Source organism: Physella acuta, unplaced genomic scaffold (genome assembly GCF_028476545.2).
Source record: "Physella acuta isolate Inbredline_101_S28 unplaced genomic scaffold, ASM2847654v3 ptg000979l, whole genome shotgun sequence".
NCBI classification, from domain to species: Eukaryota; Metazoa; Mollusca; class Gastropoda; family Physidae; genus Physella; species Physella acuta.
Window position 1 is genome coordinate 331,095 of NW_026732496.1, and position 27,469 is coordinate 358,563.

Here is a 27,469-nt window from a genome sequence, read left to right on the forward strand (position 1 = left end):
TAATCTTAAGCAAATTTACCACCACCACCACCACCACCACCACCACCACCACCACCACCCGCTTGGTAACATCTGTCGCCACACTTAACGGTAGCTTTGCGGATAACTACTTAGCTCTTTCGATTAAACGCGCGGTGCAAATTTAAAAGTTATATTACAACCCTTTTCGGCGTCAGCGAATCGTCAATATATTAACGATCGTATTATATTACGTTTAACACTTCAAATTCCGAAACATCCATGTGACAACTTTGAAACCTGTCTTTGAAACCCAAATGTCACCGACCCTAGTATAAGCTCTACCCCCGAAATCTGCCTCGGTGAAAAGTTCACCGACTCTTGTATAAACTCTACACCTATACAGCTGTTGCATAATGACCTAAGTGCTTCGCGGAAAGCTACTTAATGTACGTTGTTAATTACCATAACCCGTCAACCGAGCAGGGAAAAAAGCCATTAATCATCATGACCTATCAAACCGAGCGGGGAAAAATCACTGATGCATAATAATAAATGTAATTAGGCGGGACATCATGCTGTGATGTCCCGTGGGTTGGATCAATATAATATCCATTAATCACTACGATGCGCGTGTCATGGTAACAGATGTTCCCACACTTAACGCGGGCTTTGCGTTAATTACCATACCCCCCGGTGGGATCGGGTCGGCGAACATACAAATTCTGGTGTTAGTATGAGTCGCGTCTGCTTTGAGCGCCTATTAAGTTTACAGGCTGAAATTTTAAAAGCCTTTGATGAATTGGAAAAACGTTAATAAACAAATAAAATATAAGAAGACTTTTGTTCTAATTTTAGTGTGTGATTGTGTGAATGTATATACGTGTAGCATACGCGTACTAGAAAACCAACAAGGTAATGTCCGGCTGATCGACCTAATTACACCCCCAGCTGTTGCACAGCAGCTGTTGCATAATGACCTAAGTACTTCGCGGAGCTAACAAAGCGTTCGGTAAAATCGATTAACGTGGTAACAGGTGTTCCCACACTTAACGCGGGCTTCGCGGAGAGACACTTAATGTACGTCGTTAATTACCATAACCCGTCAACCGAGCGGGGAAAAAAGCCATTAATCATCTGGGCCAGCGGCTGCGATCGATATAATACCCATTAAAAACCGCCCAGCGCCTGGAAAGTTCACGGGCGGCTCGATACGTAACAGATGTTACATGTCTGGTTAAAGGCTGGTATACAAAGACTGTTCTAGTACATGATAGTGTTAGTCTTTTATTTAAAACATACATACGTTCAAACAAACCAACAAATTAAACAACAAGTAAACAAACAAAGTAAACAATTTAAAATCAAACAAATAATCAAATTACGTAACTCGTTAATAAAAATTAATTAAAATTACAACATTAAATTCAAACTCATTAAAATCCAATTACGTAACTAGGTCAATAAAAAATTACACAATATAAACAAAGTAATTAAAATCACATTACGTAACTAGTCAATAAAAATTAATTAAAAAGTAAACAAATAATCAAATTACGTAACTCTTGAATAAAAAATTAATTAAAAATTTAAAAAACTCATTAAAACTCATTAAAAAATGCATTAAAATTACGTAACTAGGTCAATGATTACGTCACAAGGTCAATAATTACGTCATAATATCGCTGATTACGTCACAATGTCAACGGAGATTACGTCACACCTCCACCTCCGCCAACCCCAGTTGGCGTAGTATTTTACTATATGTCATTGCGCCACCCGCGCATCCTGCTCCACCACCCTGCGGCAGCTGGTGGAGTATTTTACTATATGTCATTGCGCCACCCGCGCATCCTGCTCCCGAGTATTTTACTATATGTCTTTGCGCATCCCCACCAGCTCCTCCGCCAAGAATTCGCTCCAAAAGGGACCTAATATACTACTCCCCAGTATCCCTAGCCAGATCACCAAGATCATCTCTCTAGTATCCCTAGCCTGTTGTTCAGCCCATCGAATTTAATCTAACCATCACGAAACGCCATCACACAATAGATTTGGTCGTAGACAGGGGGTGGAGGGAAGGGGAAGTGGAGGCTTACAAAACATTCTCTGTTATTGACAAGTTCTTTCTCCGCATGCAAAAATAATCAATTTACTTTCCGCTGGTATTGTGGGAAACCATTGGCAGGCTGCAGGACAAATTGGCGAAACAAAAACATGACTTAGTATTGCTGCGAATTTTTTATGCTTCTATTGTCTTGTGCGGATTCGTCTGAGTGATCAGAATCGATTGTTTGGCTAGAGATTGCTTGCGATAGCTACATATTCTCAACACTAGAAAGATAAGGGGAGATTACCAAGTACATAACCACTTGTGGACTCAAATAAGTAATGTGTAAACAAATTTATGGCTGTATGGTCGAGGGACAGACTTGCTAATACAAGCTGAACTCATCTTGGTTCGAGTCTGTGGGGCAACCAAGAGCATAGGGGGGAGGGGTGGAAACTACAGCACAGTACTTGACCTAAGATGGACAAACCACTTGGCCCAGCATGTTGACATTTATGCTCTACATTACCCCACCGACTTAATTCAACCAGATGTTGCGTGTTGTTTAATGTGACATTAATGAACGTGACGTCATAGCAAATACACTTTTTACCACGGGGTAAGAATAAGGTCGCGAATACAGCGAGTTCAGATATATATATATATATGTATATATATATATATATATATATATATATATATATATATATATAGGCCTATATAAGCTGGTACATAGTGTGGAGCCACCCCCCCCCCCCTTCCCCACAAGATATTTCAACGGCTCGAGGGTGCATGAGTTGCTGGTTTTAAAACAATCCGGCTACAGGACATTACCCCCCTGGATATTCCCCCCCCCCCGGACATTCCCCCCCCCCCCCCCCCGGAGCAATTACCCCCCGGAGCAATTACCCCCCTGTCAATTACCCCCCTGTCAATTACACCCCCGGGGAATTACCCCCCCCCCCCCCCTCTCAAGTTAAAATCCTAATTCTAACTAGAATTTTATACCTATATACTACTTTAATCCAAACCTTAAGAAAAAGACCAAAACCTAAGCATCCACCCTAACCCTAACCCTAACCCTAGCCCTAACCCTAGCCCTAGCCCTAAACCTAGCCCTAACCCTAACTCTAACCCTGTCGGGGGGGGGGGGTAATGTCCTACTGGGCGGGGGGTAATTGACAGGGGGGTAATTGACAGGGGGGGTAATGTCGGGGGAGAAATATCCGGGGGGTAATTGACAGGGGGGAAATGCCCTGTTCCCAAACAATCCATGCCCCAAGCAATTGAGAACAGGGAGAGGTAAGACCTGTAATGGTGCTCACTAGAGTTTACCTACACCGACCTGCTATATAGCGGTGACCTTTATTTTACTTACACCGACATGCTATATAAAGGTGATCACTAGACCTTTATTTTACCTACACCAACCTGCTTTATAACGGTGACCTTTATTTTACCTACACAGACCTGCTATATAAAGGTGATCACTAGACCTTTATTTTACCTACACCAACCTGCTATATAACGGTGTTCACTAGACCTTTACTTTACCTACACAGACCTGCTATGTAACGGTGACCTTTTTTTTTACCTACACCAACCTGCTATCTCGAGGATTATTTCTACAGGATAAAGAAACTGTCCGATCCAATCGAGTGGCAATAAAAATAACATTCTCCAGGGTCTGATTGTTGCAGGCATGTCTGCGGAGGTTAGTGTTTTATTAGTGTTGGGGTCCGACATTCAGACCCAGAGAACAGGGGTCGCCTGGGGTCACGGGGGGGGGGGGGTATGGACTTGCTCGTCTGTAGGGGGGACACGGAGGGGGGACTGGTGACACGGAGCAGGGACTGGTGACACGGAGCAGTGGCTGGTGACACGGAGCAGTGGCTGGTGACACGGAGCAGTGGCTGGTGACACGGAGCAGGGATTGGTGACACGGAGCAGTGGCTGGTGACACGGAGCAGGGAGTGGTGACACGGAGCAGGGAGTGGTGACACGGAGCAGGGAGTGGTGACACGGAGCAGGGACTGGTGACACGGAGCAGGGAGTGGTGACACGGAGGGGGGACTGGTGACACGGAGCAGGGAGTGGTGACACACGGAGCAGTGGCTGGTGACACGGAGCAGTGGCTGGTGACACGGAGGGGGGACTGGTGACACGGAGCAGGGAGTGGTGACACACGGAGCAGTGGCTGGTGACACGGAGCAGTGGCTGGTGACACGGAGCAGTGGCTGGTGACACGGAGCAGTGGCTGGTGACACGGAGCAGTGGCTGGTGACACGGAGCAGTGGCTGGTGACACGGAGCAGTGGCTGGTGACACGGAGCAGTGGCTGGTGACACGGAGCAGGGATTGGTGACACGGAGCAGTGGCTGGTGACACGGAGCAGGGAGTAGTGACACGGAGCAGGGAGTGGTGACACGGAGCAGGGAGTGGTGACACGGAGCAGGGACTGGTGACACGGAGCAGGGAGTGGTGACACGGAGGGGGGACTGGTGACACGGAGCAGGGAGTGGTGACACACGGAGCAGTGGCTGGTGACACGGAGCAGTGGCTGGTGACACGGAGCAGTGGCTGGTGACACGGAGGGGGGACTGGTGACACGGAGCAGGGAGTGGTGACACACGGAGCAGTGGCTGGTGACACGGAGCAGTGGCTGGTGACACGGAGCAGTGGCTGGTGACACGGAGCAGTGGCTGGTGACACGGAGCAGTGGCTGGTGACACGGAGCAGTGGCTGGTGACACGGAGCAGTGGCTGGTGACACGGAGCAGTGGCTGGTGACACGGAGCAGTGGCTGGTGACACGGAGCAGTGGCTGGTGACACGGAGAAGTGGCTGGTGACACGGAGCAGTGGCTGGTGTGTGCGACCAGCTACTGATTGTATCGGACACACGTCCCAGTCTAACACAGATTGAAATAAACCTGGAGTGATCTCCCTTAAACTTTTCGCGTATATTAAATGTTTACTTCCGGGAAATCCCTAAAAATTTGAGAGAATCGAGAGAATAAGAAGATATTATACCTACGTTTAAAATTTCGTTCACATGAGTGAATCTCTACACAAGTTATCATTATTTTAGAAACCAGAAATAGACTGATGGAGGTCAATCAAAAATTGAAAGTAATTTATCTATAAAAACTTGTACTTATGTGTGAAATTTCGTTTACCTAACTTAAACAGTACTCAATGTATGGTGTTCACGTGCAAATATAGAAAAATACCACTCGGTTTCCGAAAATCGTTCAAAATTTAATAGATACTTGCGCATACAATGTAATATTTATAAGTGAAATTTCGTACACCAAACTTAAACGGTACTCGGGTTATTGGCTTTTGTGAAACCGGAAGTACAGTATTTACCAATTACGGTTACCGAAAATCGCTCAAACGCTGATACAGAACTACAAATTCGATATAATACTTATATGTGAAATGTCAACAAAACTGAAACGGTACTCAAGTTATCGTGTTCAAAGACAGACACAAACATACAGACACACAAAGAGACCCACAGACAAACTAAGTTTTTTCGACTCAGTGAGATGTAGACCTTCGAGATTTGTCAAACTCTTCATTTCGATTTGTTTGCACGATTACTATAATTTCTCTAAACTTTGTATACGAAAAAGTAAAAAAAAAAAGGGAAAATTGCCTTGACATTTAATGTCCCAACGCCATGCCTCAATTGTTTGGAAAAAGTTATAAAACGTTGGTATTATAGACCTTTAAAAAAAGAAATTTGATTCTGACTATACATTTTGTGAGACAGCATTATTGCTGTTACGCTCTTTTCATCGTGTTCTTTCTGTCTCCAAGGCAACAGACTACGATCAATAAGTTTACATGTACATAATTAATGTTCAGTAGAAAACAAAATACCTCACTTAGCATGTGTGAGACTCCATACTTCGGTCAGTATGCGAAGGTGTGTGGATTAACATACATGAGATGTCCTTAAAACATTACCATGTGAGCCCCCCCCCCCCCCTCAGATCAGAGGAGTATTAGGGAGGGGGTGGGGTGGCGCCCATGATGTTTGCCTTAGGGTGGCACCGAACGGGGTAGAAAAAAAGTGTAAAACCTTATTGTGATCAGCAGAACTCACAGCCATACTGGCTTATTTAAATGTTCTCTACATCCGTTGTGTAACACCTAAATAAAACGAGTTCTGGGAAAGTTACTTGTAAAAAACGCCCCAATCTTATCATATCGGCGGGATGAGGGGGGGTGCTTTTTCGTCAACGTGGATAACTATATATAACATGGAAGGAAGCGAAATTGATAGTTCGTCCCATTAGTCTGTGTCCCCCTCCCTCCCTATGACCCGGATTAGCCCGTGCCCCCCATCACGTGACTAGGATTAACCTGTGTCCCCCCCCTCCCCCAGGATTAGCCTATGTGAAGCCTGTTATCTACTCCTAGTCGTGTCTCTTTGATCGCACCGACAGCGTGCTTTAGCCGACCCGATATCGATTTGATTTAAGTACGACCATAACGTATTGATTCAAATGTATTGACCTATTCAGCAGTTTTGTAAGGATATGAAGCACCAACTTAATCCTCATACATTCGGCACTCGGTATAAAAGGTTCGTGTAATTACCCAGACAAAACTTTTATACCGAAACACCTTCATAAATGCATGTTCAAAGATTTTCCAGGACACAGATATTAACACGAACAGTCGACAGCTGGGTTTAAAAAATAATCTATTTCTTTAGTGGCCCCCGCAATTACGTCTAGCTGGGTTTAAAAAATAATCTATTTCTTTAGTGGCCCCCGCAATTACGTCTAGCGCCAAAAATGGTAGGGAAATAAAAAACCTCTTGGGAATTATATTTAAAAATAGGATTCAATGATAGGAATTAACGAAATTAAAAGCAGTATATTACAGCAAGGGTTGTAACTTTGTATTTAAAGTTAACCCCATCCACATTACAAGCTAGCCAAAGATAGGGGTCGCTCGAGCTCCCACCCACATATGTAATAAGATGTTTCCAACTTCCACCAACATAAGTAACAAGGTGTTGCCGACTTTCTACCAACATAAGTAACAAGGTGTTGCCGACTTTCTACCCACATATGTAACAAGGTGTTGCCGACTTTCTACCCACATATGTAACAAGGTGTTGCCGACTTTCTACCCACATATGTAACAAGGTGTTGCCGACTTTCTACCCACATATGTAACAAGGTGTTGCCGACTTCCTACCAACATAAGTAACAAGGTGTTGCCGACTTTCTACCCACATATGTAACAATATGTTGCCGACTTCCATCCACGTATGTATTAGTTGTCAATCGAGATTTGAAACTTGCCGACTATTTTCCCCCATTTGGATATTTCTGGCTAGACTTTATTTTCAATTCTAAATCTAAAACTTGTGCAAGAAGAGAATGAACAATGCGACAAACCAAAACTTGTGCAAGAAGAGAATGAACAATGCGACAAACCAAAACTTGTGCAAGAAGAGAATGAACAATTCGACAGACCAAAACTTGTGCAAGAAGAGAATGAGCAATGCGACAGACCAAAACTTGTGCAAGAAGACAATGAACAATGCGACAGACTAAAACTTGTGCAAGAAGACAATGAACAATGCGACAGACTAAAACTTGTGCAAGAAGACAATGAACAATGCGACAGACCAAAACTTGTGCAAGAAGAGAATGAACAATACGACAGACCAAAACTTGTGCAAGAAGAGAATGAACAATGCGACAGACCAAAACTTGTGCAAGAAGAGAATGAACAATGCGACCAACCAAAACTTGTGCAAGAAGAGAATGAACAATGCGACAGATCAAAACTTGTGCAAAAAGAGAATGAACAATGCGACAGACCAAAACTTGTGCAAGAAGAGAATGAACAATGCGAAGGACCAAAACTTGTGCAAGAAGAGAATGAACAATGCGACAGAACAAAACTTGTGCAAGAAGAGAATGAACAATGCGACAAACTAAAACTTGTGCAAGAAGAGAATGAACAATGCGACAAACTAAAACTTGTGCAAGAAGAGAATGAACAATGCGACAGACTAAGGCTTGATAGATCGCCCATGACCGATCATATTACACTGCTCGTGTGCCATCAATGGACCGATAAGTTATTGATCGCCTTGATTATTTCAGGACAGATCGATGCCATCTATAATTACGAATGGATGTTTGAAATAAAATAGCACGCTTTGTACAACGCTGATGGCATTACTAGTAGGCCTACACGCCTTACAAGTTGTTTTTTTTCTTTATGTAAAACCAAGAGGCTTTACTTTCGGCGGATTATATATATATATATATATATATATATATATATATATATATATATATATATATATATATATATATATATATATATATATATATATATATATATATATATATATATATATATATATATATATAAGACCTGTAACAGTCATTATGACCTACTAATGTTTGTCACAAAGACCTACGACATTGATTATGACCTACTAATGTTTGTCACAAAGACCTATGACAGTGATAATGAGCTACTGTTTTCCTCAAACCCTACAACCGATAGCCCGACACGGCGTCTAGGAAACTATGGACGATGTTTCCCATTGATTAGCTCCGATACATTTGACGCTCGGATTTCACATAAAATAGGTCCACACTCATGACCTATGCATAGCGGCAATACGCGGGTAATCTACCGTGAATTAACCTATCATTGATACAAAACGTGTTCAAAAGGCATTTCCGTATAAAGCATGCATGACACTTTGCAACCAATATATCAACCAACTCGATTTAAATTCTGGGCTGGTGTTTTTCCAAACTCAGCTTATGATGAAATTAAAAGCGCCCCAAGTTAACAGGCATAAAATAGACCACATGAATTTCATGGTAAAATAAGCTACATAGTAGCCAGATCTAGAACCCACCCCAGACAAAAACTTGTGCTGTAGAATTACCAACTAAACATCCTAGCGCAAATGTGGGTGTATTTGGCACATTTTACAGCACCAAATATTTTATCATAGTGACATTTGATTGGAATCCTCACTGTCGTGGATCCAACTTGGAAGAATAGTCTGAATACGGTGGAGAGGTGTGGTTTATGCTTGTCAGTGGGTCCATGAGAATGAGAATGATGAAGATGACGTTAATCCTTGAATCACATTAGCAGTTTCTTAAAAGCATCTCCCAGGGGGGGGGGGGGGAGAGAGATACAATGCCCTTCAAAGCACGTCAATCTACCAACATATATATATATATATATATATATATATATATATATATATATATATATATATATATATATATATATATATATATATATATATATATATATATATATATATATGTGTGTGTGTGTGTATGTGTGTGTGTGATTTTCTTTACCTATAAATAAGTCAAACGTTTGCTTGTAGACGGTGGTAATGACGAGGGCGCGGGGGGGGGGGGGTTAACTCAAATATAGTAAGTAAAAGCCAGATTTTAAAAAAAAATAATAGTTAGGAACGGCTGTTGTAGACATAGATTACGATGCGGGAATTGGAGTCCTGTTACCTAATCATTCTTCAAATCCTAGAGAAATTTCAGTTTTATCCCTAATTGGGAAAACGATTTCCCGTTCCATTGATGTTATGAGAACTTTTTAAATTATGTTTATCTTTAACACTGAATTTCTTCAATACATTCGCGCATAGTTATAAACTTAAAACGAAAGGGGAATTTTATGTTCAGGCTACAAATCTACATAAATAATCACAATTTTAAAATATCGAAGTCTATGGGTCCTGACATCAGTAATGATGAAAGCTTTTAAGCCATATTAATTAGTACATAACTAATGGAGGTTGTGTAGGCCTGGAATTATAGAACAAAAATAACAAAATGTAGGCTGTACGTTGTCTTTAGGTAACTATTTATTGAAACCAAGGCCTACCAACAAAAGTGGTCAAAGGCACAATTTTTCAAAACAATTTTCGCATAAGGTTTTACTTTTAAAAACAAAAACATTTAAAATGAAAAATAAATAACGAATGCATGCTTAGACATGCTACGCTTGTTATACATTAAGTTTAAAATGGATAAACTTGGTATTTTTAGAGCCAAAATGTTTTTACAACAATTTCATAAGTTTCTGTATAAAGTCACTTACCTCCAATACAGACATGTTTTATTCCTTTAATCTGCCATTAAACGACATTTGTTTACCTTGGTGATTACTGCTCTAATTAAAGTCAAAGGTAGGCGGGTCCTGGCCAATATCTCGGAATCGTAGATATAAAAATAATCGACTACATATACTTGATGCTATATTTTAATGTTTGATTTTCTACAATTTATGTTATATGTATAATTAATAAATATATTAATTCTTCTTATATCAAGTGAATTAGTTTTGAAAAGTATCATTATTTGCATATAATTGATCTCTTACAGTAAATTAATTACGTACATAGTTAAAATTTAACTGTGATTTGGGCAAAGTCGACTACCTTGTTTATCGGCACATGCGCAAATCGGATCAAAACAGACATCCACTTCCTCTTAGAGGTTGTTACAGTTCTTGATTATTTTATTTATAAAATGTTTTTCTTTCTTACTAAAAAGAAAGATTGGAAATAAGAATTGACATTCCCTGTATCTAATAAATATAAGATTATACTTTAATTGATCTTTTAAAAGTGCACCCAATTAATATAAACATACTTATTAGTAAATATAGACGTACCTTCTAGATTCTAGATCTAGATCTCTAGATCTAGTTGTCACCGTACTGTTGTAGTGTAAGACGAGCTTTAGTAGTGAAAATTCAAAAAGATAAGGAAAAAATTAAAAATAAGCAAAAAGTAGAGAAATGCCATTCCCAAAACATTCAGATCATGAGGCTTAGTGAGTAATGAGTTTCAGTGAGTTAGTCATACCATTAGACTTAGAGCTACATACATTCTAAATAAAGAAACTTTAGGCCTACCTAAAATACTAAAAATACCTATTATTTAATTTAGCCTTAACCAAGTGTGACAAATAGATAATAAATAATAAGATGATAAGGCGTAGATCTAGGTCTACTGATCTATTCTATTCTAAGGTCTTATTTGCTAGATCTATTTATAGTAGGCTAGCAGTAGTATTTAGATCTAGAGTAATTAATACTAATTATTTACCAAACTAGTAAATTACTAAAGTATTAGTAAATAATAGCCTAGGCCTACTGCCTATAGTTAGTAAGTATATTTAAATTGTTAATTTTAGTATAATAATTAGGTTAAGTTTACTTAGTTTAAAGTTTAAGTCTAACTTAGTTGGCCTAGTAGATCTAATTATTACACTTAGAATCTAAGTCAAAGTGAAGTCAGATTTGAAAAATAAAAAAAATTTATGAGCACCATTATTTGCCAGTGTCTGCTAACTATTTAAATTATAATTATGTAGGCTATGCCCAAAATTCACACAAATTGTTTAAATTTGGGTAAAAATAGGCCTAATAACTAATATTTATAGAAATATTTAAACACTTTTTATTTAATTTACGTTATAGCCCCAGTGTAGGGATAGGCCTATAAAAAATTTCTTTTCTTAACATTTAATTCAGTTAACTATGATTAGGCCTGTTAACCCCATTTAGACGTTGGCTTATTATTATATTATATAGGCTACCTTACCAGTTGTAGTTTAGTAGTAGGTTATTAAAACTAAAAAACTATTGCTTTACTATGCCTAAAATCCAAAACTTTATAACCAAGTATGAAAAATGCCTGAAATAAGCATTTGGTTTAATAATTAAAATTATTATAATTGAACTTATCATAATTTGCTTAAACCTAGTTTAGTTAGGCGAATGAAAAAATTTGAATGAACTTTTTCATGATTTCAGGAGTGTCTGGATCTGTTTATTATCAATGCAGTAACAAGAAAAAGTTGGTGAAATGAGTGGTGCAGCGGAACGATCTCCTGGATCTGCACCACCATCACTGTCGTATCTTTCATCTAAATTCAAGATGTCAGGTTTAGATGTGAAACCAAAAATTTTATGTGGAAGGGAAAGACCAGTTTACAAACATGCACAGCACACGCATAAAGCATTTGAATCTTTGAATGAAATGAGGAGGTAAGCAGACTTAGATTATTTAAAAGCATCACTTTCTTGTGTCATTGATAATATTTTTAGAGTGAATTAAATCGTTAGTCCTTTGAATCTTTCTTAACTAGAGTTTGCATCCGGGCTGGCTAATAAAAGATAATACGATGATAGTCAAACACATGCAAAATGAGACACTGTTTCAGCATGATTAATATTAACTTTTTTTTTGCAACTTTATCGTTAAAACCCCTTTAAGGTTTTAGAACTTAAGATATGTCTTATTAAAAAATGATTGGAATATTAATTAATATTAATTAATTTGAATACAAGAAATAACAATTGCTATGTACTTGATTTTTAAGAATAAGTGAAGAAAGAATGAAATGGTTGTAACCTCTCTTTCACAGGATGGGACTGCTGTGTGATGTGTGCATTGTGGCAGGAGAGCTGGAACTACATTGCCATAAATCAGTCTTAGCCTCATGTAGCCAATACTTTTATGCCATGTTCACCAATGAGATGTCTGAATCAAAGATGAAATACATCAAACTACAAGAAATCGACCCAACTGCTCTGGCATTGCTCATTGATTTTGTTTACACTTCAGAAATTCATGTCACTGAAGATAATGTTCAAGTAAGAAATCAAACTTTTTCCAAGTGCCTATTTTACTCGTTAAACATTTCTCTATGTAGGCTTAATAATTATCTCCTTGGTAATTTCAAATTTTATTAAGTTCCAGTCTCAAAACTATTTTGAAAGCTCATTTGTATTTTATGTAAAAGTAATCTTTTTAGCCATGTAAAATTTCCGAAGAATTTTGGCATGTTATGTTATTACTTAAGTTGGAAAGAAATTACTCAAAACAAGGGAGACAAGTTAATTAACCTTTTTTTTTTAATACAGAAAACGTCATATTGATTTGATGTTTTCCTTTTTTTTTTACAGACACTACTACCTGCAGCCAATATTTTACAAATCACGGAAGTGCGGGATGCTTGTTGTGAATTCCTGCAAGCTCAGCTTCATCCATCCAATAGTTTAGGTATCCGCGACTTTGCAGATTTACACGCTTGCCAAGATCTCTATAACTATGCCCAGACCTACACAGAACAACATTTTACGTAAGTAATGTGATTTGATGGAGCAATACTCTGATATATTGGACCTTTAGTCTATTGAAATAATTTTTGTAGACTCTCAAACTTATTATTTTTCCCTACAGAGAGGTTGTGCACTATGATGAATTTTTGTCCATGGATGTGGAGTCTGTGTGTAAGCTAATCTCAAGTGATAGACTGACAGTCACCTCGGAGGAGCAGGTTAGTGGCTTAAAATGTTTTAAGCTAATCTCAAGTTATAGACTGTTACCTCGGAGTGAAAAATTGGAAAATTCTTAAGCTGAAATGTTAAAAATATTTGTACCCCAACTTCTGTTGATATATTGTAGATATTGATTCTTGATAAATGGAAATGTTGTATGGTGCCTTTTCAGATAGTACAAATTATGTTGCAGATCTGGCTGCTACAAATGTTGTATGTTGTGGGTGCTACAAATGTTGTATGTTACAGGTGTATGAAGCTGTGATGGTCTTGTTGCTACAAATGTTGTATGTTGTGGGTGCTACAAATGTTGTATGTTGCAGGTGTGAGGGCTACAAATGCTGTATGTTGTGGGTGCTACAAATGTTGTATGTTGTGGGTGCTACAAATGTTGTATGTTGCAGGTGTATGAAGCTGTCATGTCCTGGGTCCACCACAACCTACCCGCCAGACAATCCTGTGTGGAACAGCTTCTGGAGAATGTTCGCTTGCCGCTGATGAACCAGGAATACATTGTACAAAAAGTTGAAGAGGAACCTCTAGTGAAGGCAAACTCCAGGTCTCTTTCTTTTAGTACACTGGATGTGTACACTTGATTTTCCTTATTTAAAAGCAAAAAATGTGTACAAATTTATTCTAATCAGCAAGTCAATGAAACATTTTATCTTATTTTTAAACTATATCCATGTAAATGCATATATTCATGCAGCTTGTTTACTTCAAGATTTTATTTTACGTGTTTAAAAAACTAAGTTTATAGTTAATTTAAAATGATTATCCTGACACCACCCTGTTTTTTTTTAAAGTAAGAGTTAAGCCCCTTTTGTCATCGCTTTTATCAGAAAAAAAGCATAATTAATTATGTTTTAGTTGATGTGTTAAGTTTTATCTTACCTTGTAGGTGTAAGGATTACCTTATTGAAGCCATGAAGTATCATTTGCTGAAAACAGATCAAAAACCACTGTACAAAACTCCGAGGACTCAGCCTAGGAACCCTATTGGCCTGCCTAAAGTAATTAGTTTTTTTAATTCTTCTTTAACTGTTGTTACACTACTTTCTTCTATCCACAGACAGGGATTGGCTGTTTATCATTGACACATTAGTGTTGCTTTTGTAATTATAATAAAACATGTTTGTTACAACTTTATCCTATCCTATTGGAGTTTTCTTTCAAACATCTGCAGGTGCTACTTGTGATAGGGGGTCAGGCACCAAAAGCTATTAGAAGTGTAGAGTGCTACGACTTCCAGGAGGAGAGGTGGTACCAGTTAGCTGAGATGCCTTCACGCAGATGTAGATGTGGTAGGTACAGTAGATATAGATGTGGTAGGTACAGCAGATGTAGATGTGGTAGGTACAGCAGATGTAGATGTGGTAGGTACAGTAGATGTAGATGTGGTAGGTACAGTAGATATAGATGTGGTAGGTACAGCAGATGTAGATGTAGTAGGTACAGCAGATGTGGTTGGTTTAGCAATAATGGTAAGTAAAGAATGGTCTAGTCTAGTGAGCTTTCATGTATTTCTAGGTGTGGCAGTATTAAATGGTCTAGTCTATGCTGTGGGGGGATTCAACGGCTCCCTGCGTGTCAGAAGTATTGATGTGTATGACCCACTGAAAGACACCTGGAACTCATGCCCTAGTATGGAAGCAAGGAGAAGCACTCTGGGTGTTGCTGTGCTCAATGGCTACATCTACGCTGTTGGAGGATTTGATGGTGCTGCTGGTAGGAAGAATTGGTCTCTAACATTTCTTCTAGTGATTCATGTTGTCTTAAAAATTTAGATCTAAATACAATATAAAGTCTAGTTTTAAACTCAATAGAAAAAAATATGCAAATATATAATTGAATTTTTTCAGTTGGTTTGAAATTTCAATTACACTATTGGAAAATCAATAATGGTTATCCAAAATTTGAATGCAGACATTTGCCTTCCTATATTTTTTCTATAACCTTGTTAATTGAATGGATGTAAAGCCATCCAGCAAACAGTCTTTTCCTCCTGAAGTTGCTTCTTTATCATGTTTCATCTAGCTGTGATCTTTTTTTTTAATTACAGTTCAGTTTTTGTTCTAAAGTTAATACCAAATCTTGTAGAGCTGTTGGCCTGTACCAACATTGTCTACTTTTATGATATACAGTCTTTGTATCTCCACCTCACTACCTCTCACAGTGCAAACTTTTAACTTCGCCATCTTTTAATGAATACTCTCAGCATGACGTGATGAAAGTTTTTTTTTTAAATAAGTTAAATTTTTATTCAGTGCAACAATTCAAGTTTATTCACTTTCAGTTCATTTGTTTAACAAAACACACTGCACTTGTGCAACATTGTTTGTGTACCATCATTACAGTAGAGTTTGTTTGTTACTTGATCTGTTTGTTTGTTTGTTGTTAGGTCTTGACTCTGCTGAATATTTTGATGTTCTAGACATCACCATAAAGCTTGTGTGTTACTTGATCTGTATGTTTGTTTGTTGTCAGGTCTTGACTCGGCTGAATATTTTGATGTTCGAGCTGGGATGTGGAAAACTATGGCCAGTATGTCAACAAGAAGAAGTAGTGTGGGCGTCGGTGTTGTTGGAGGTCAGTTGTTGTTTTAATCTGACTCAGTGGAGGTTTTATGCTGACAAGCAAATTTTGTTTAAGGTACAGGATAGACAATATGAGCAGTTGGTCTAAAAATATCCTGTATTCCTAAAGTTTAGTTAGATAATATAATATGTTGGTCTAAAAATATTCCGTTACCCTAAAGTTTAATTAGACGATATAAGCATTTGGTCTAAAAATATTCTGTATTCATACAGTTTAGTTAGACGAAATAAGCAGTAGGTGTAAACATATTCTGTACAACTAAAGTTTAGTGTGATGCTGTAAAATGTTCTGTACAACTAAAGTTTAGTGTGATGCTGTAAAATGTTCTGTATCCCTAAGGTCTGCTGTATGCTGTTGGTGGGTATGACGGCGCCTCCAGGCAATGCCTTAGCTCTGTGGAGTGCTACAACCCTTTCTGTGACACCTGGTCCATCGTGGCAGAAATGTCTTGCAGGCGGAGTGGGGCAGGTGGGTTGTCACGTGCTAGTCCTGTTGTATGAGTGGGTTGTCACATACTAGTGCTATTGTATGGGTGGGTTGTCACATGCTAGTGCTGTTGTATGGGTGGGTTGTCACATACTAGTGCTATTGTATGGGTGGGTTGTCACACACTAGTGCTGTTGTATGGGTGGGTTGTCACATACTAGTGCTATTGTATGGGTGGGTTGTCACATGCTAGTGCTATTGTATGGGTGGGTTGTCACATACTAGTGCTATTGTATGGGTGGATTGTCACATACTAGTGCTATTGTATGGGTGGGTTGTCACATACTAGTGCTATTGTATGGGTGGGTTGTCACATACTAGTGCTATTGTATGGGTGGATTGTCACATACTAGTGCTATTGTATGGGTGGGTTGTCACATGCTAGTGCTATTGTATGGGTGGGTTGTCACATGCTAGTGCTGTCCTGTTGTATGGGTGGGTTGTCACATACTAGTGCTATTGTATGGGTGGGTTGTCACATACTAGTGCTATTGTATGGGTGGGTTGTCACATACTAGTGCTATTGTATGGGTGGGTTGTCACATACTAGTGCTATTGTATGGGTGGGTTGTCACATACTAGTGCTATTGTATGGGTGGGTTGTCACATGCTAGTGCTATTGTATGGGTGGGTTGTCACATACTAGTGCTATTGTATGGGTGGATTGTCACATACTAGTGCTATTGTATGGGTGGGTTGTCACATGCTAGTGCTATTGTATGGGTGGGTTGTCACATACTAGTGCTATTGTATGGGTGGGTTGTCACATACTAGTGCTATTGTATGGGTGGGTTGTCACATACTAGTGCTGTTCTGTTGTTTGATGGACTTATGTTGTTGTATGATTGATTAATATTGTTTGTTGGACCATTGCAGGAGTGGGTGTTGTAGATGGATTGTTTTATGATGGACTAAAGTTGTATGATGAACTAAAGTTGTATGATGGATCATTGCAGGAGTGGGTGTTGTAGATGGAATGTTGTACGCTGTGGGGGGCCATGATGGACCACTGGTGAGAAAAAGTGTAGAGGCCTACAACCCTGAAACCAATACCTGGATAGCTGTGGCAGACATGCATTTGAGCAGACGTAACGCAGGTGAGACATTAATCCGACCCTCACTATAGCAACTATTTTTGGATTTAACTGTTACTGAAACTTTACCCACCTTTTGAGGATTTGATCTTTACATTGTTCTCTTATTTTATTAAATCACTTCCCTAGATACTTGAAGATAAAACCATTCAATTTGTACATGATATTATGAAGTAAATGCCAACATAAATTCTGCTGATGTAGTTGTTTTCCCTCCATGAAGGTGTGGTCGCCAACTGTAATAAGCTGTATGTGGTGGGGGGAGACGACGGCTCCTCAAACTTGGGGTCAGTGGAGGTCTACGACCCTTCGACCAATAAATGGACACTGCTGCAGTCTAGCATGATGACTGGACGCTCTTATGCGGGGGTCACTGTTATAGAGCGACCCCTGATGTAGACACATGTGTCAGTTATACTGCGACCCCTCTAGTAATGTAGGGGTCACTGTTATAGAGCGACCCCTGATGTAGAGACAAACGTATCCTACAAATGGCATTGATTGTGCAATTCCTGGATATCAAGGCTCAGCCACTCAGATGTTTACAGGACTGACCATACAAGCTGTACAGGAGTCTTTAGATCAGTGGTTTGAAGTTAGCCACAAGTTGTTTAGCATGATAAGTTGTGAAGGAGTCTTTAGATCAGTGGTTTAAAGTTAGCCATAAGTTGTTTAGCATGAGTTGTGAAGGAGTCTTTGGATCAGTGATTCATAATGAGCCTATGTTGTAAGGCATGACAAGTTCTACAGTAGTCTTTTTCAGAGGTTTATAATCAGCCATATGTTGTAAAGCATGACATATTAATTCATAACTAACCAGGCACTGTCATTGGTCTATTTTTAGACCAGACGTATCTGTGTCTAGTAAATCATGAACTGACGTATTACATGTAGCAGCAACTGTAGCATACACTGTGCACTACTAACTACTAGTCTAGATGTTTTATTTTGTTTACATTAGTCTAAATAATAACAGTAGATGATTAGTTAATAAGCAGTTGCTTGAAACAGTCTTTGAACAATGCACTACCCCTGTGTCAGCATTGAATAGGTTGATGAAATATTGATCAAATATCCCGCATGCCCCAAGTTTAAATGTAAACACTAGCTCACTTTCATCTCATTTTAACATCAGCCATCTTGATGTAACCATAGCAACCACTTCAAGCCGAAGTAGGGCCTACTTTATTTCTAGTTTAACTAAGTTATTGAATGATTTTCATTCAAATAAACAGATTATTGATCAGTAATATTTGATCTAATTTTTCATTGTTCTAATGATTTGAGTTCATCAGACCAAGTGATTGTTTTATTTATCACATATGTGTACGCATGTTTTGTTTACATGACTTTGTATTTTACATTTCCATACATTATGGAGATTAGAAGTTTTGACACTTTTAGCTAGTCTTTCTAAAAAATTGATTTTGTTGTTCATGCTCTGCCATACAAAAATGTAAATTGTATTTTTTAAATATGTAAAAATAATTGTGGATTTGTTGGAATCACTGTGGGGTCCATATGTGAAACAAATGTGAATATGACTAAAACCTGTGGGTCCATTTTTTTTTTAAATGTGGATTTGGCAATGTGGGGTCCATTAAGTTTTTGTTGATTTTGTTTTGATTTGGTTGACCACCTGCGACCTACCAAAGGTCAAATTGTGTTTCCACATGGCAGACAAGTGTGCCATGTTGTTTACTGGATCTCTCTTGTTATCTGTTTCTCTTTCAGCTGTTGTGGCATCCAGTTAATAGAACACACACCAGTTTATTACAATCTATTTCTGAGGTTTTGGTGCAATATGTCAGGTCCCATTTTGTTATCAGTTTATAAATAGTTCAGTCTGCATAATTGATGTTTTTTTATTTGCCGGAGGAAGTGGTGTCAAAGGTTAATGAAAGACTTCTATAGAACAAATAATGTGCGCTGATGTAGATGCCGGTGTACTTTTGGCGGCTTATTGATAATTATGGGGGTTTTTTTATACCTGGGCTGTCTTTCTTTTGATGGGATTGGGTTGATCATTTAATAATCTTTTTTTTTTCTAATTTCATTTACTGTTTATGCTGTAAAAAGTCAAGTTTTTAAATTGAGTTTAAATAATTAAGAAAGATTAGAGCCACCTCTTGCAAAGAAAGTTTTATATCTTCAGTTGTGTGAATAGGCTTATCTCTTGGTTTATTTCTCCAGTTGTGTGAATAGGCTTATCTCTTGGTTTATTTCTTCAGTTGTGTGAATAGGCTTATCTCTTGGTTTGTTTATTCAGTTGTGTGAATAGGCTTATATCTTGGTTACACTTGTTATGTTGCTGTTGTTTGTAGCTTGTTGTTCAATATTTAGTCAGCAGCAATAACAACCTTGAGCATGCTGGGAAATTTTGTTTTTATGTTGAATGGGTCCAGCAGTTGGAGTGTAGGTGCCATTAGGATGTTGTTATTCTTGTTGGGGGGGGGGGCAGTGTCATCCAATAAATAAAACATTACTCATGGGGGGGGGGGGGGTATAAATAAGTGTGACTTTAAAATTTCTAGCATTTAAATAAACCTTTTGGTTAAATTAAAGCTTAGCACTTATTTCTCAATTTTGTAAAAAACAAACATTTAAAAATGCAATAAATATGAATTAATCAATGTACCTAATGTTGACCTGGGTTGACGAAAACTTACAATAGTGATTAGCAATTTTCTTTACAAAATCAGCCTGACTATAACTCAACTTATATTTGGCATATTACTTTTTTCTATTGTTGAGGTAAATAACTCAATTAATATTCTGATTAAAAATAAACAATTTTAGGTGGGGAAAAGGTCTGGCTTTTTGTGACAATGACAGGATGTGTAGGATTAAAATGTGTAAAAATGTATGGGAGACCCCTTGTGCATAATGTGTGAAACTGAACATTTTTAAAAACCCTAAATATTGGCCACATTTAATACCTTCATCTGTCATTATATTGTCTGCAGCATTACATGATAGGCAATCAAAATATGAAAAACTTTTCTACCATATTTTTTTATTTTCCTTTCATATGACTGGCATCTCTCCTCCATAGGTAAACATGTTTACTTTTTCTCTTTCCTCCATAGGTAAACATGTTTACTTTTTCTCCCCTCCATAGGTAAACATGTTTACTTTTTCTCTCTCCTCCATAGGTAAACATGTTTACTTTTTCTCTCTCCTCCATAGGTAAACATGTTTACTTTTTCTCTCCCCTCCATAGGTAAACATTTTACTTTTTCTCTCTCCTCCATAGGTAAACATGTTTACTTTTTCTCTCTCCTCCATAGGTAAACATGTTTACTTTTTCTCTCTCCTCCATAGGTAAACATCTTTACTTTTTCTTTCTCCTCCATAGGTAAACATCTTTACTTTCTCTCTAATCAAACATTTTAGTCTGGTGGACTGTCCACCCTACTTGCGCCAGTGTTTGGTGATCTTTTTTTCTGGGGTTACATTTTATTGGACACTGTGGGCTGTGGCACCTATAATATTGATACTGTGGCACCTGTAATCTTGATATTGTGGACTCTGGGACCTGTAGACTTGATACTGTGGATTGTGGCACCAGTAATCTTGATACTGTATACCAAGTCATTTGTTCTGAAGTAGATGAGCAACATTTAAATGTGCTCCATGCATGTTTGTGATGTGGACCATAGGTAGCCAATGTTTGAGTGAACTAGATCTGACCTGTACATGTGATCAATTGATTCCATTTGATTGAATGAAACGAACAATTTTTTTTTCAAATGACAGTGATAATATCCTAAAACTTGATTGTGTGTGATATAAGAATGGGTGTGATGTTGGGATGGGTGTGATGTTATGATGGGTGTGTTGTTAGGATGGTTGGGTCTCAATCAATGTTGTATTACACAACAGGATGATTTGTGTGATGTGTGCATAACATAATGATGGTGTGACAGTTTGTACAACATGTTTGTGACACGTACAACATAATTATTGTGTGACAGTTCGTACAACATAAAGATGGTGTGGCAGTTTGTACAACATAATGATGGTGTGGCAGTTTGTACAACATAAAGATGGTGTGGCAGCTTGTACAACATAATGATGGTGTGGCAGTTTGTATAACATAATGATGGTGTGACAGTTTGTACAACATGTTTGTGACACGTTGTACAACATAATTATTGTGTGACAGTTTGTACAACATAAAGATGGTGTGGCAGTTTGTACAACATAATGATGGTGAATGTTTGTACAACATAATGTTGGTGTGGCAGTTTGTACAACATAATGATGGTGTGGCAGTTTGTATAACATAATGATGGTGTGACAGTTTGTACAACATGTTTGTGACACGTTGTACAACATAATGATGTGACAGTTTGTATAACATAATGACGGTGTGTATCTATATACAAAATAACGTTGTGTATTTGTGTACAATATAATGTTAATGATAATCATTGTGAATATTTAATGGTCATTAATAAATGCTTCAGCTCAGCTAGCTCATGCTGTTTTCACTCAGTTTCTTTTCTTTGCTCTCAGTTTTTTAACAACCAGATGCTTACTTTTGTTTACAGATGTGATATTTTCTTTCAGCACTGGTTTATGATTGTGTGGGGTATATATTCATTATCTGGTTGTACCCGTGCCAAATTTTGGGTTTAGAGCTGTAACTCCACCTTCATCAAACAAAGTTCTGGTCATACATTGTCCATCCCACGTCCCTAACAGTACATTGTCTCCCCTTCGTCACTAGTAAAACATTGTCTCCCCTCCGTCACTAGTAAAACATTGTCTGTCCTTCGTCAGTAGTAAAACATTGTCTCCCCTCCGTCACTAGTAAACCATTGTCCTCCCCCCCCCCCCCCCGTCACTAGTAAAACATTGTCTCCCCTTCGTCACTTGTAAAACATTGTCTCCCCTTCGTCACTAGTAAAACATTGTCTCCCCTTCGTCACTAGTAAAACATTGTCTCCCCTTCGTCACTAGTAAAACATTGTCTCTCTGTCCGTCACTAGTAAAACATTGTCTCCCCTCCGTCACTAACAGCTGATGATTCTCTCCCCTGCATCACTCACACATAGCCATGTGTTGGCTACAAATGTTACTCATACTACTCTGGAGTCCGCCTCGGGACGGTGTGAGCAGCTTACTGTGGACAAGGCCAGAATCCTCCCCCTAATTTTTCGCTATATCATGACGGCTATAGTTTAGAAGCTCCAATCGTACAAACAAAAAATTATGATTCCCTTTATATTGAAGGAAATAGGCGAAATTGAAAAAAAAATTCGTTCTCTCTATATATACAATGTCTTCAGCTCCAACCAGAATGTTGGACGTTTAAAGTTTGACGTCAACCGTGCCCTCATTACCGGACTTCTGAAGCTGAGCTGCCGGTCTTCTACAACGACACATGGCCTTGAACTTGGGGTTACACATGGCCCTGAACTTAGGGCTACACATGGCCTTGAACTTGGGGTTACACATGTAGTAGATGGGGAAGTTGACGGAGGAGTTGACCAGTTCAAGCAGCTTCCTCAGGCTGTTGATGACCAGGTAGATGTTGCTGTACCTGTGGCCGAGGGCGAACTCGTGCACCACCTCACCGGTCAGGTTGGAGATGACCTTGGGCGTGTTGCTGACGATGTACACCACGGAGATGACCTTGGGCGTGTTGCTGACGATGTACACCACGGAGATGACCTTGGGCGTGTTGCTGACGATGTACACCACGGAGATGACCTTGGGCGTGTTGCTGACGATGTACACCACGGAGATGACCTTGGGCGTGTTGCTGACGATGTACACCACGGAGATGACCTTGGGCGTGTTGCTGACGATGTACACCACGGAGATGACCTTGGGCGTGTTGCTGACGATGTACACCACGGAGATGACCTTGGGCGTGTTGCTGACGATGTACACCACGGAGATGACCTTGGGCGTGTTGCTGACGATGTACACCACGGAGATGACCTTGGGCGTGTTGCTGACGATGTACACCACGGAGATGACCTTGGGCGTGTTGCTGACGATGTACACCACGGAGATGACCTTGGGCGTGTTGCTGACGATGTACACCACGGAGATGACCTTGGGCGTGTTGCTGACGATGTACATCACGGAGATGAGCCCCACCTGCCGGATGATGTTCAAGTCACGGCTGGTCAGCCTTTGGTACACGCTCGGCTTCGGTTTGCCGGATCCGGTTGATGTCTCGCCGGATCCGGTCGGCCGTGTGGGGTTGCTGCTGACAGATATCCTGCGGAATTTCGCCGTTTCTCGGAGAGTGGTTGCCATGACAACGACGCAGACGACAAGGACGATTTGTGTCGTGAAGGGGACCAGCATGTCGGCGATTGCCCAGACCATGTTTTTAATGAGCTCTCTATTTTTAGAAACCCACAAACTGGGTCGAGTGACGTTGTTGACGGGGTCAAAGGTCTCCACCAGGCCCATGTTGGCCAGCAGAGGCACGTAGCCCAGCAAGGTGAAGGCCACAAAGCCCAAGATGACACCCAGACATCTGCGCCGTGTGAAGGCGTGTTTGAACGTGAGCGGTCTGACCAGAGTTTCTTCCAGGCATCTCTTCGGGGGGGCTTAGCCCCCCCCCGAAAATTTTTTACCGCCCCCCCCCCCCCCGAACGAAATGAAATTTATATAATTTATATAGAAAATATATACTTTTAACAGTGTCCGCCCCCCCCCCCCCCCGAAGAAAGTTTACCGCCCCCCCGAAGATTTCAAGTGCCCCCCCCGGAGAAAAAAGTCTGGAAGAAACACTGGGTCTGACGACGCACATGCACCTAGCCACGGCTAAAAACGTGATAACCAGCTGGATGGTGATGTACAGCATGATGCACACGTTCCCCAGATAGATGGACAGGCCGAAAGGCTGGACCCGGTAGATGGCGCGGCCTTGCACCATCTCGGCTATGTAGAAGGACGTTGACACGGCCATGCCCAGAGCCGTGATGATGAAACACATGTCCAGCGCTGACAGCACAAAGAAGGTCAAGGTCATCCCGTCCCCCAGACCCATGGAGATAAATGTCCACATGTTAAGAGAGTTCCCCACCACTCCAAAGATGGCGACCAGTATCCAGGCAAGCGTACAAAATATCAAGAATGTTTTGTAGTCCTCGTCGCTGATTAAGTTTGATGCTGTGTTTGTTATCGTCGAATTCGGCATTTTTACTGAGGTACGTGTAGTACCTTAAGCTGATAGTGCCACAAAAATGAAATCTTCTGATGGTGTTAGATTACTGGTAGGTAACTAAATGCTACAAATATGAATTGCGAATGTCAACATTAACAATTAACAACCCAAGTCCTACCATAGCCCTAACCATAATTTCTGGCCAGAAAACTAAACTTGAGTTCACAATTTTTCGAACAACCTAACACAACCATTTTCGGGAGAGTCTATTGTCGGACATCGATAATACCCATATTCCTGCTAGTCTATAAAAGAGTCACAGAGTCAGTAATATCTAACACAAATGTATGTCAATATTTCTCAGTTGTAAAGGGTCCTGAGCGGCTCCTGTGAGAGAGACAGAAAAATCATGGTCGTATTTATATACCCTACATCTAGATCAATATGTTGATCAACTGTCGCCCTCGGAGTTTTGACATTGGTTTTCGACCCCAACTTAAATACATTCTATTTGTACGTGTCATTAAATTAAAGTTTATTCATAAAAGTTCTATAAACAAAACTTTTCAACAGTGTAATTTGGAAGAGCCTACGTGTTTATAAAAGTTCATAAAAATCTTATAATTATTAAGAGATCAAATACTTTTTTTTTAATTATTTAAATAGACGAATACATTTTCTCAGATTTAGGATCAATTATTGTTCTTGTTGATTCCTCAACCTCGCCAAAAAACATTTTTTTTATAATGACAAAATGGATGAAAGCTGAATAGATGGCAAATAAAACTATTATTTGTCTAACAATTATTTCGGCGTTTAATGTATAAATTACACAAGCAAACCAACTTACCGCTGTTATAAAAATACACACGCATGTGTTCATCCGCGGCAACCTGGTTCCTTGCTGTTGATAAAATATAGGTCCTGAAAATTTCAGTTTTAAAAATTGCCTCAGCTGTTGGGCAATGGCGCATGCGCAAACAAACCCGGTTGAAAGTAAACAGTTCTCTTTCAAGTTGTATCATATGGGTTTTACAATGAGCCATCGTATTAATGACCTTGGTCATTAAGAAGAAAATTATTTGCAGTACCAAGTTCGTTAATTAATTGAAGTGGGGTGGGGGATTGAAAGGTTTTGACGTAATTTTTTTGTCAGTATCAATAAAATGTAGTCTAATTGACTAATTAAAGAGTAGAATCATTAAAACTAATCTTGTAGATGGCGAAATAATATTAAAGTACACGGTAGTCTAATTACGATAAGATAGATATGTTTGTCTTAATTATGCAATACAATTCAAACATCCGCTGTTTTTATTTTTTTTACTTGGTCAAATAGCGAGTCTCGACCATCAAGTAGCTCGACCATCGACCATCAAGTAGCTCGACCATCAAGTAGCACGACCATCAAGTAGCTCGACCATCAAGTAGCTCGACCAACGACCATCAAGTAGCTCGACCATCAAGTAGCTCGACCATCAAGTAACTCGACCATCAAGTAGCTCGACCATCAAGTAGCTCGACCATCAAGTAGCTCGACCATCAAGTAGCTCGACCATCAAGTAGCTCGACCATCGACCATCAAGTAGCTCGACCATCAAGTAGCTCGACCATCGACCATCAAGTAGCTCGACCATCAAGTAGCTCGACCATCAAGTAGCTCGACCATCAAGTAGCTCGACCATCAAGTAGCTCGACCATCGACCATCAAGTAGCTCGACCATCAAGTAGCTCGACCATCTACTATCAAGTAGCTCGACCATCAAGTAGCACGACCATCAAGTAGCACGACCATCAAGTAGCTCGACCATCAAGTAGCTCGACCATCAAGTAGCTCGACCATCAAGTAGCTCGACCAACGACCATCAAGTAGCTCGACCATCAAGTGGCTCGACCATCTAGTAGCTCGACCATCAAGTAGCTCGACCATCAAGTAGCTCGACCATCAAGTAGCTCGACCATCGACCATCAAGTAGCTCGACCATCAAGTAGCTCGACCATCAAGTAGCTCGACCATCAAGTAGCTCGACCATCAAGTAGCTCGACCATCAAGTGGCTCGACCATCTAGTAGCTCGACCATCAAGTAGCTCGACCATCAAGTAGCTCGACCATCAAGTAGCTCGACCATCAAGTAGCTCGACCATCAAATAGCTTGACCATCAAGTAGCTCGACCATTAAGTAGCTCGACCATTAAGTAGCTCGACCATCAAGTAGCTCGACCATCGACCATCAAGTAGCTCGACCATCAAGTAGCTCGACCATCAAGTAGCTCGACCATCAAGTAGCTCGACCATCAAGTAGCTCGACCATCAAGTAGCTCGACCATCAAGTAGCTCGACCATCATGTAGCTCGACCATCGACCATCAAGTAGCTCGACCATCAAGTAGCTCGACCATCAAGTAGCTCGACCATCAAGTAGCTCGACCATCAAGTAGCTCGACCATCGACCATCAAGTAGCTCGACCATCAAGTAGCTCGACCATCAAGTAGCTCGTCCATCAAATAGCTCGACCATCACGTAGCTCGACCATCAAGTAGCTCGACCATCAAGTAAGGGGCTCGACCATCAAGTAGCTCGACCATCAAGTAGCACGACCATCAAGTAGCACGACCATCAAGTAGCTCGACCATCAAGTAGCTCGACCATCAAGTAGCTCGACCATCAAGTAGCTCGACCATCAAGTAGCTCAACCATCAAGTAAGGGGCTCGACCATCAAGTAGCTCGACCATCAAGTAGCTCGACCATCAAGT

At 39.8% G+C, this 27,469-nt stretch overlaps 2 protein-coding genes across 9 annotated transcripts in view; one reads left to right on the top strand and one right to left on the bottom strand.

Annotated features, from left to right (window-relative positions):
* Positions 1-10,259, bottom strand: part of LOC131954204 (uncharacterized) — a 29,842-nt gene extending 19,583 nt beyond the window's left edge. For all 4 annotated transcript variants that reach the window (XM_059317760.1, XM_059317757.1, XM_059317758.1 and 1 more), the window contains exon 1: positions 10,147-10,259. In XM_059317760.1, the coding sequence (XP_059173743.1) occupies positions 10,147-10,161 (15 nt within the window). In that variant the 5' untranslated portion in view covers positions 10,162-10,259. The remainder of the gene's footprint in view (positions 1-10,146) is intronic.
* A 268-nt stretch (positions 10,260-10,527) lies between these two features.
* LOC131954200 (kelch-like protein 2) lies at positions 10,528-19,330 on the top strand. 5 transcript variants are annotated; one of them, XR_009388744.1, is made up of 14 exons: positions 10,558-10,883; positions 11,869-12,102; positions 12,483-12,711; positions 13,024-13,199; positions 13,301-13,397; positions 13,803-13,957; positions 14,300-14,411; positions 14,585-14,702; positions 14,929-15,126; positions 15,886-15,987; positions 16,336-16,464; positions 17,439-17,579; positions 17,800-18,222; positions 18,282-19,330. XR_009388744.1 is itself a non-coding variant. In XM_059317748.1 (14 exons), the coding sequence occupies exons 3-14, from the start codon at positions 11,921-11,923 to the stop codon at positions 17,973-17,975; spliced, it is 1,815 nt and encodes a 604-aa protein (XP_059173731.1). In that variant the 5' UTR covers positions 10,558-10,883; positions 11,083-11,218; positions 11,869-11,920; the 3' UTR covers positions 17,976-19,330. The 5 variants fall into 5 exon arrangements, 4 of the variants coding, with proteins under 4 accessions (XP_059173733.1, XP_059173731.1, XP_059173732.1 ...); XM_059317748.1 differs by adding an exon at positions 11,083-11,218 and having other exon boundaries at positions 17,800-19,330; XM_059317750.1 differs by lacking the exon at positions 10,558-10,883 and adding an exon at positions 10,528-10,544 and having other exon boundaries at positions 17,800-19,330.
* Positions 19,331-27,469: the final 8,139 nt, after the last annotated feature.

What these genes read in the sequence shown, in the direction of transcription:
- LOC131954200 (XM_059317750.1), top strand. Translation starts at nt 11,921, where the DNA reads ATGAGTGGTGCAGCGGAACGATCTCCTGGATCTGCACCACCATCACTG. An exon ending in TTCACGCAGATGTAGATGTG is followed by an intron (nt 14,703 to 14,928) that starts GTAGGTACAGTA and finishes ATGTATTTCTAG; the next exon opens with GTGTGGCAGTATTAAATGGT. An exon ending in GGGCGTCGGTGTTGTTGGAG is followed by an intron (nt 15,988 to 16,335) that starts GTCAGTTGTTGT and finishes TGTATCCCTAAG; the next exon opens with GTCTGCTGTATGCTGTTGGT.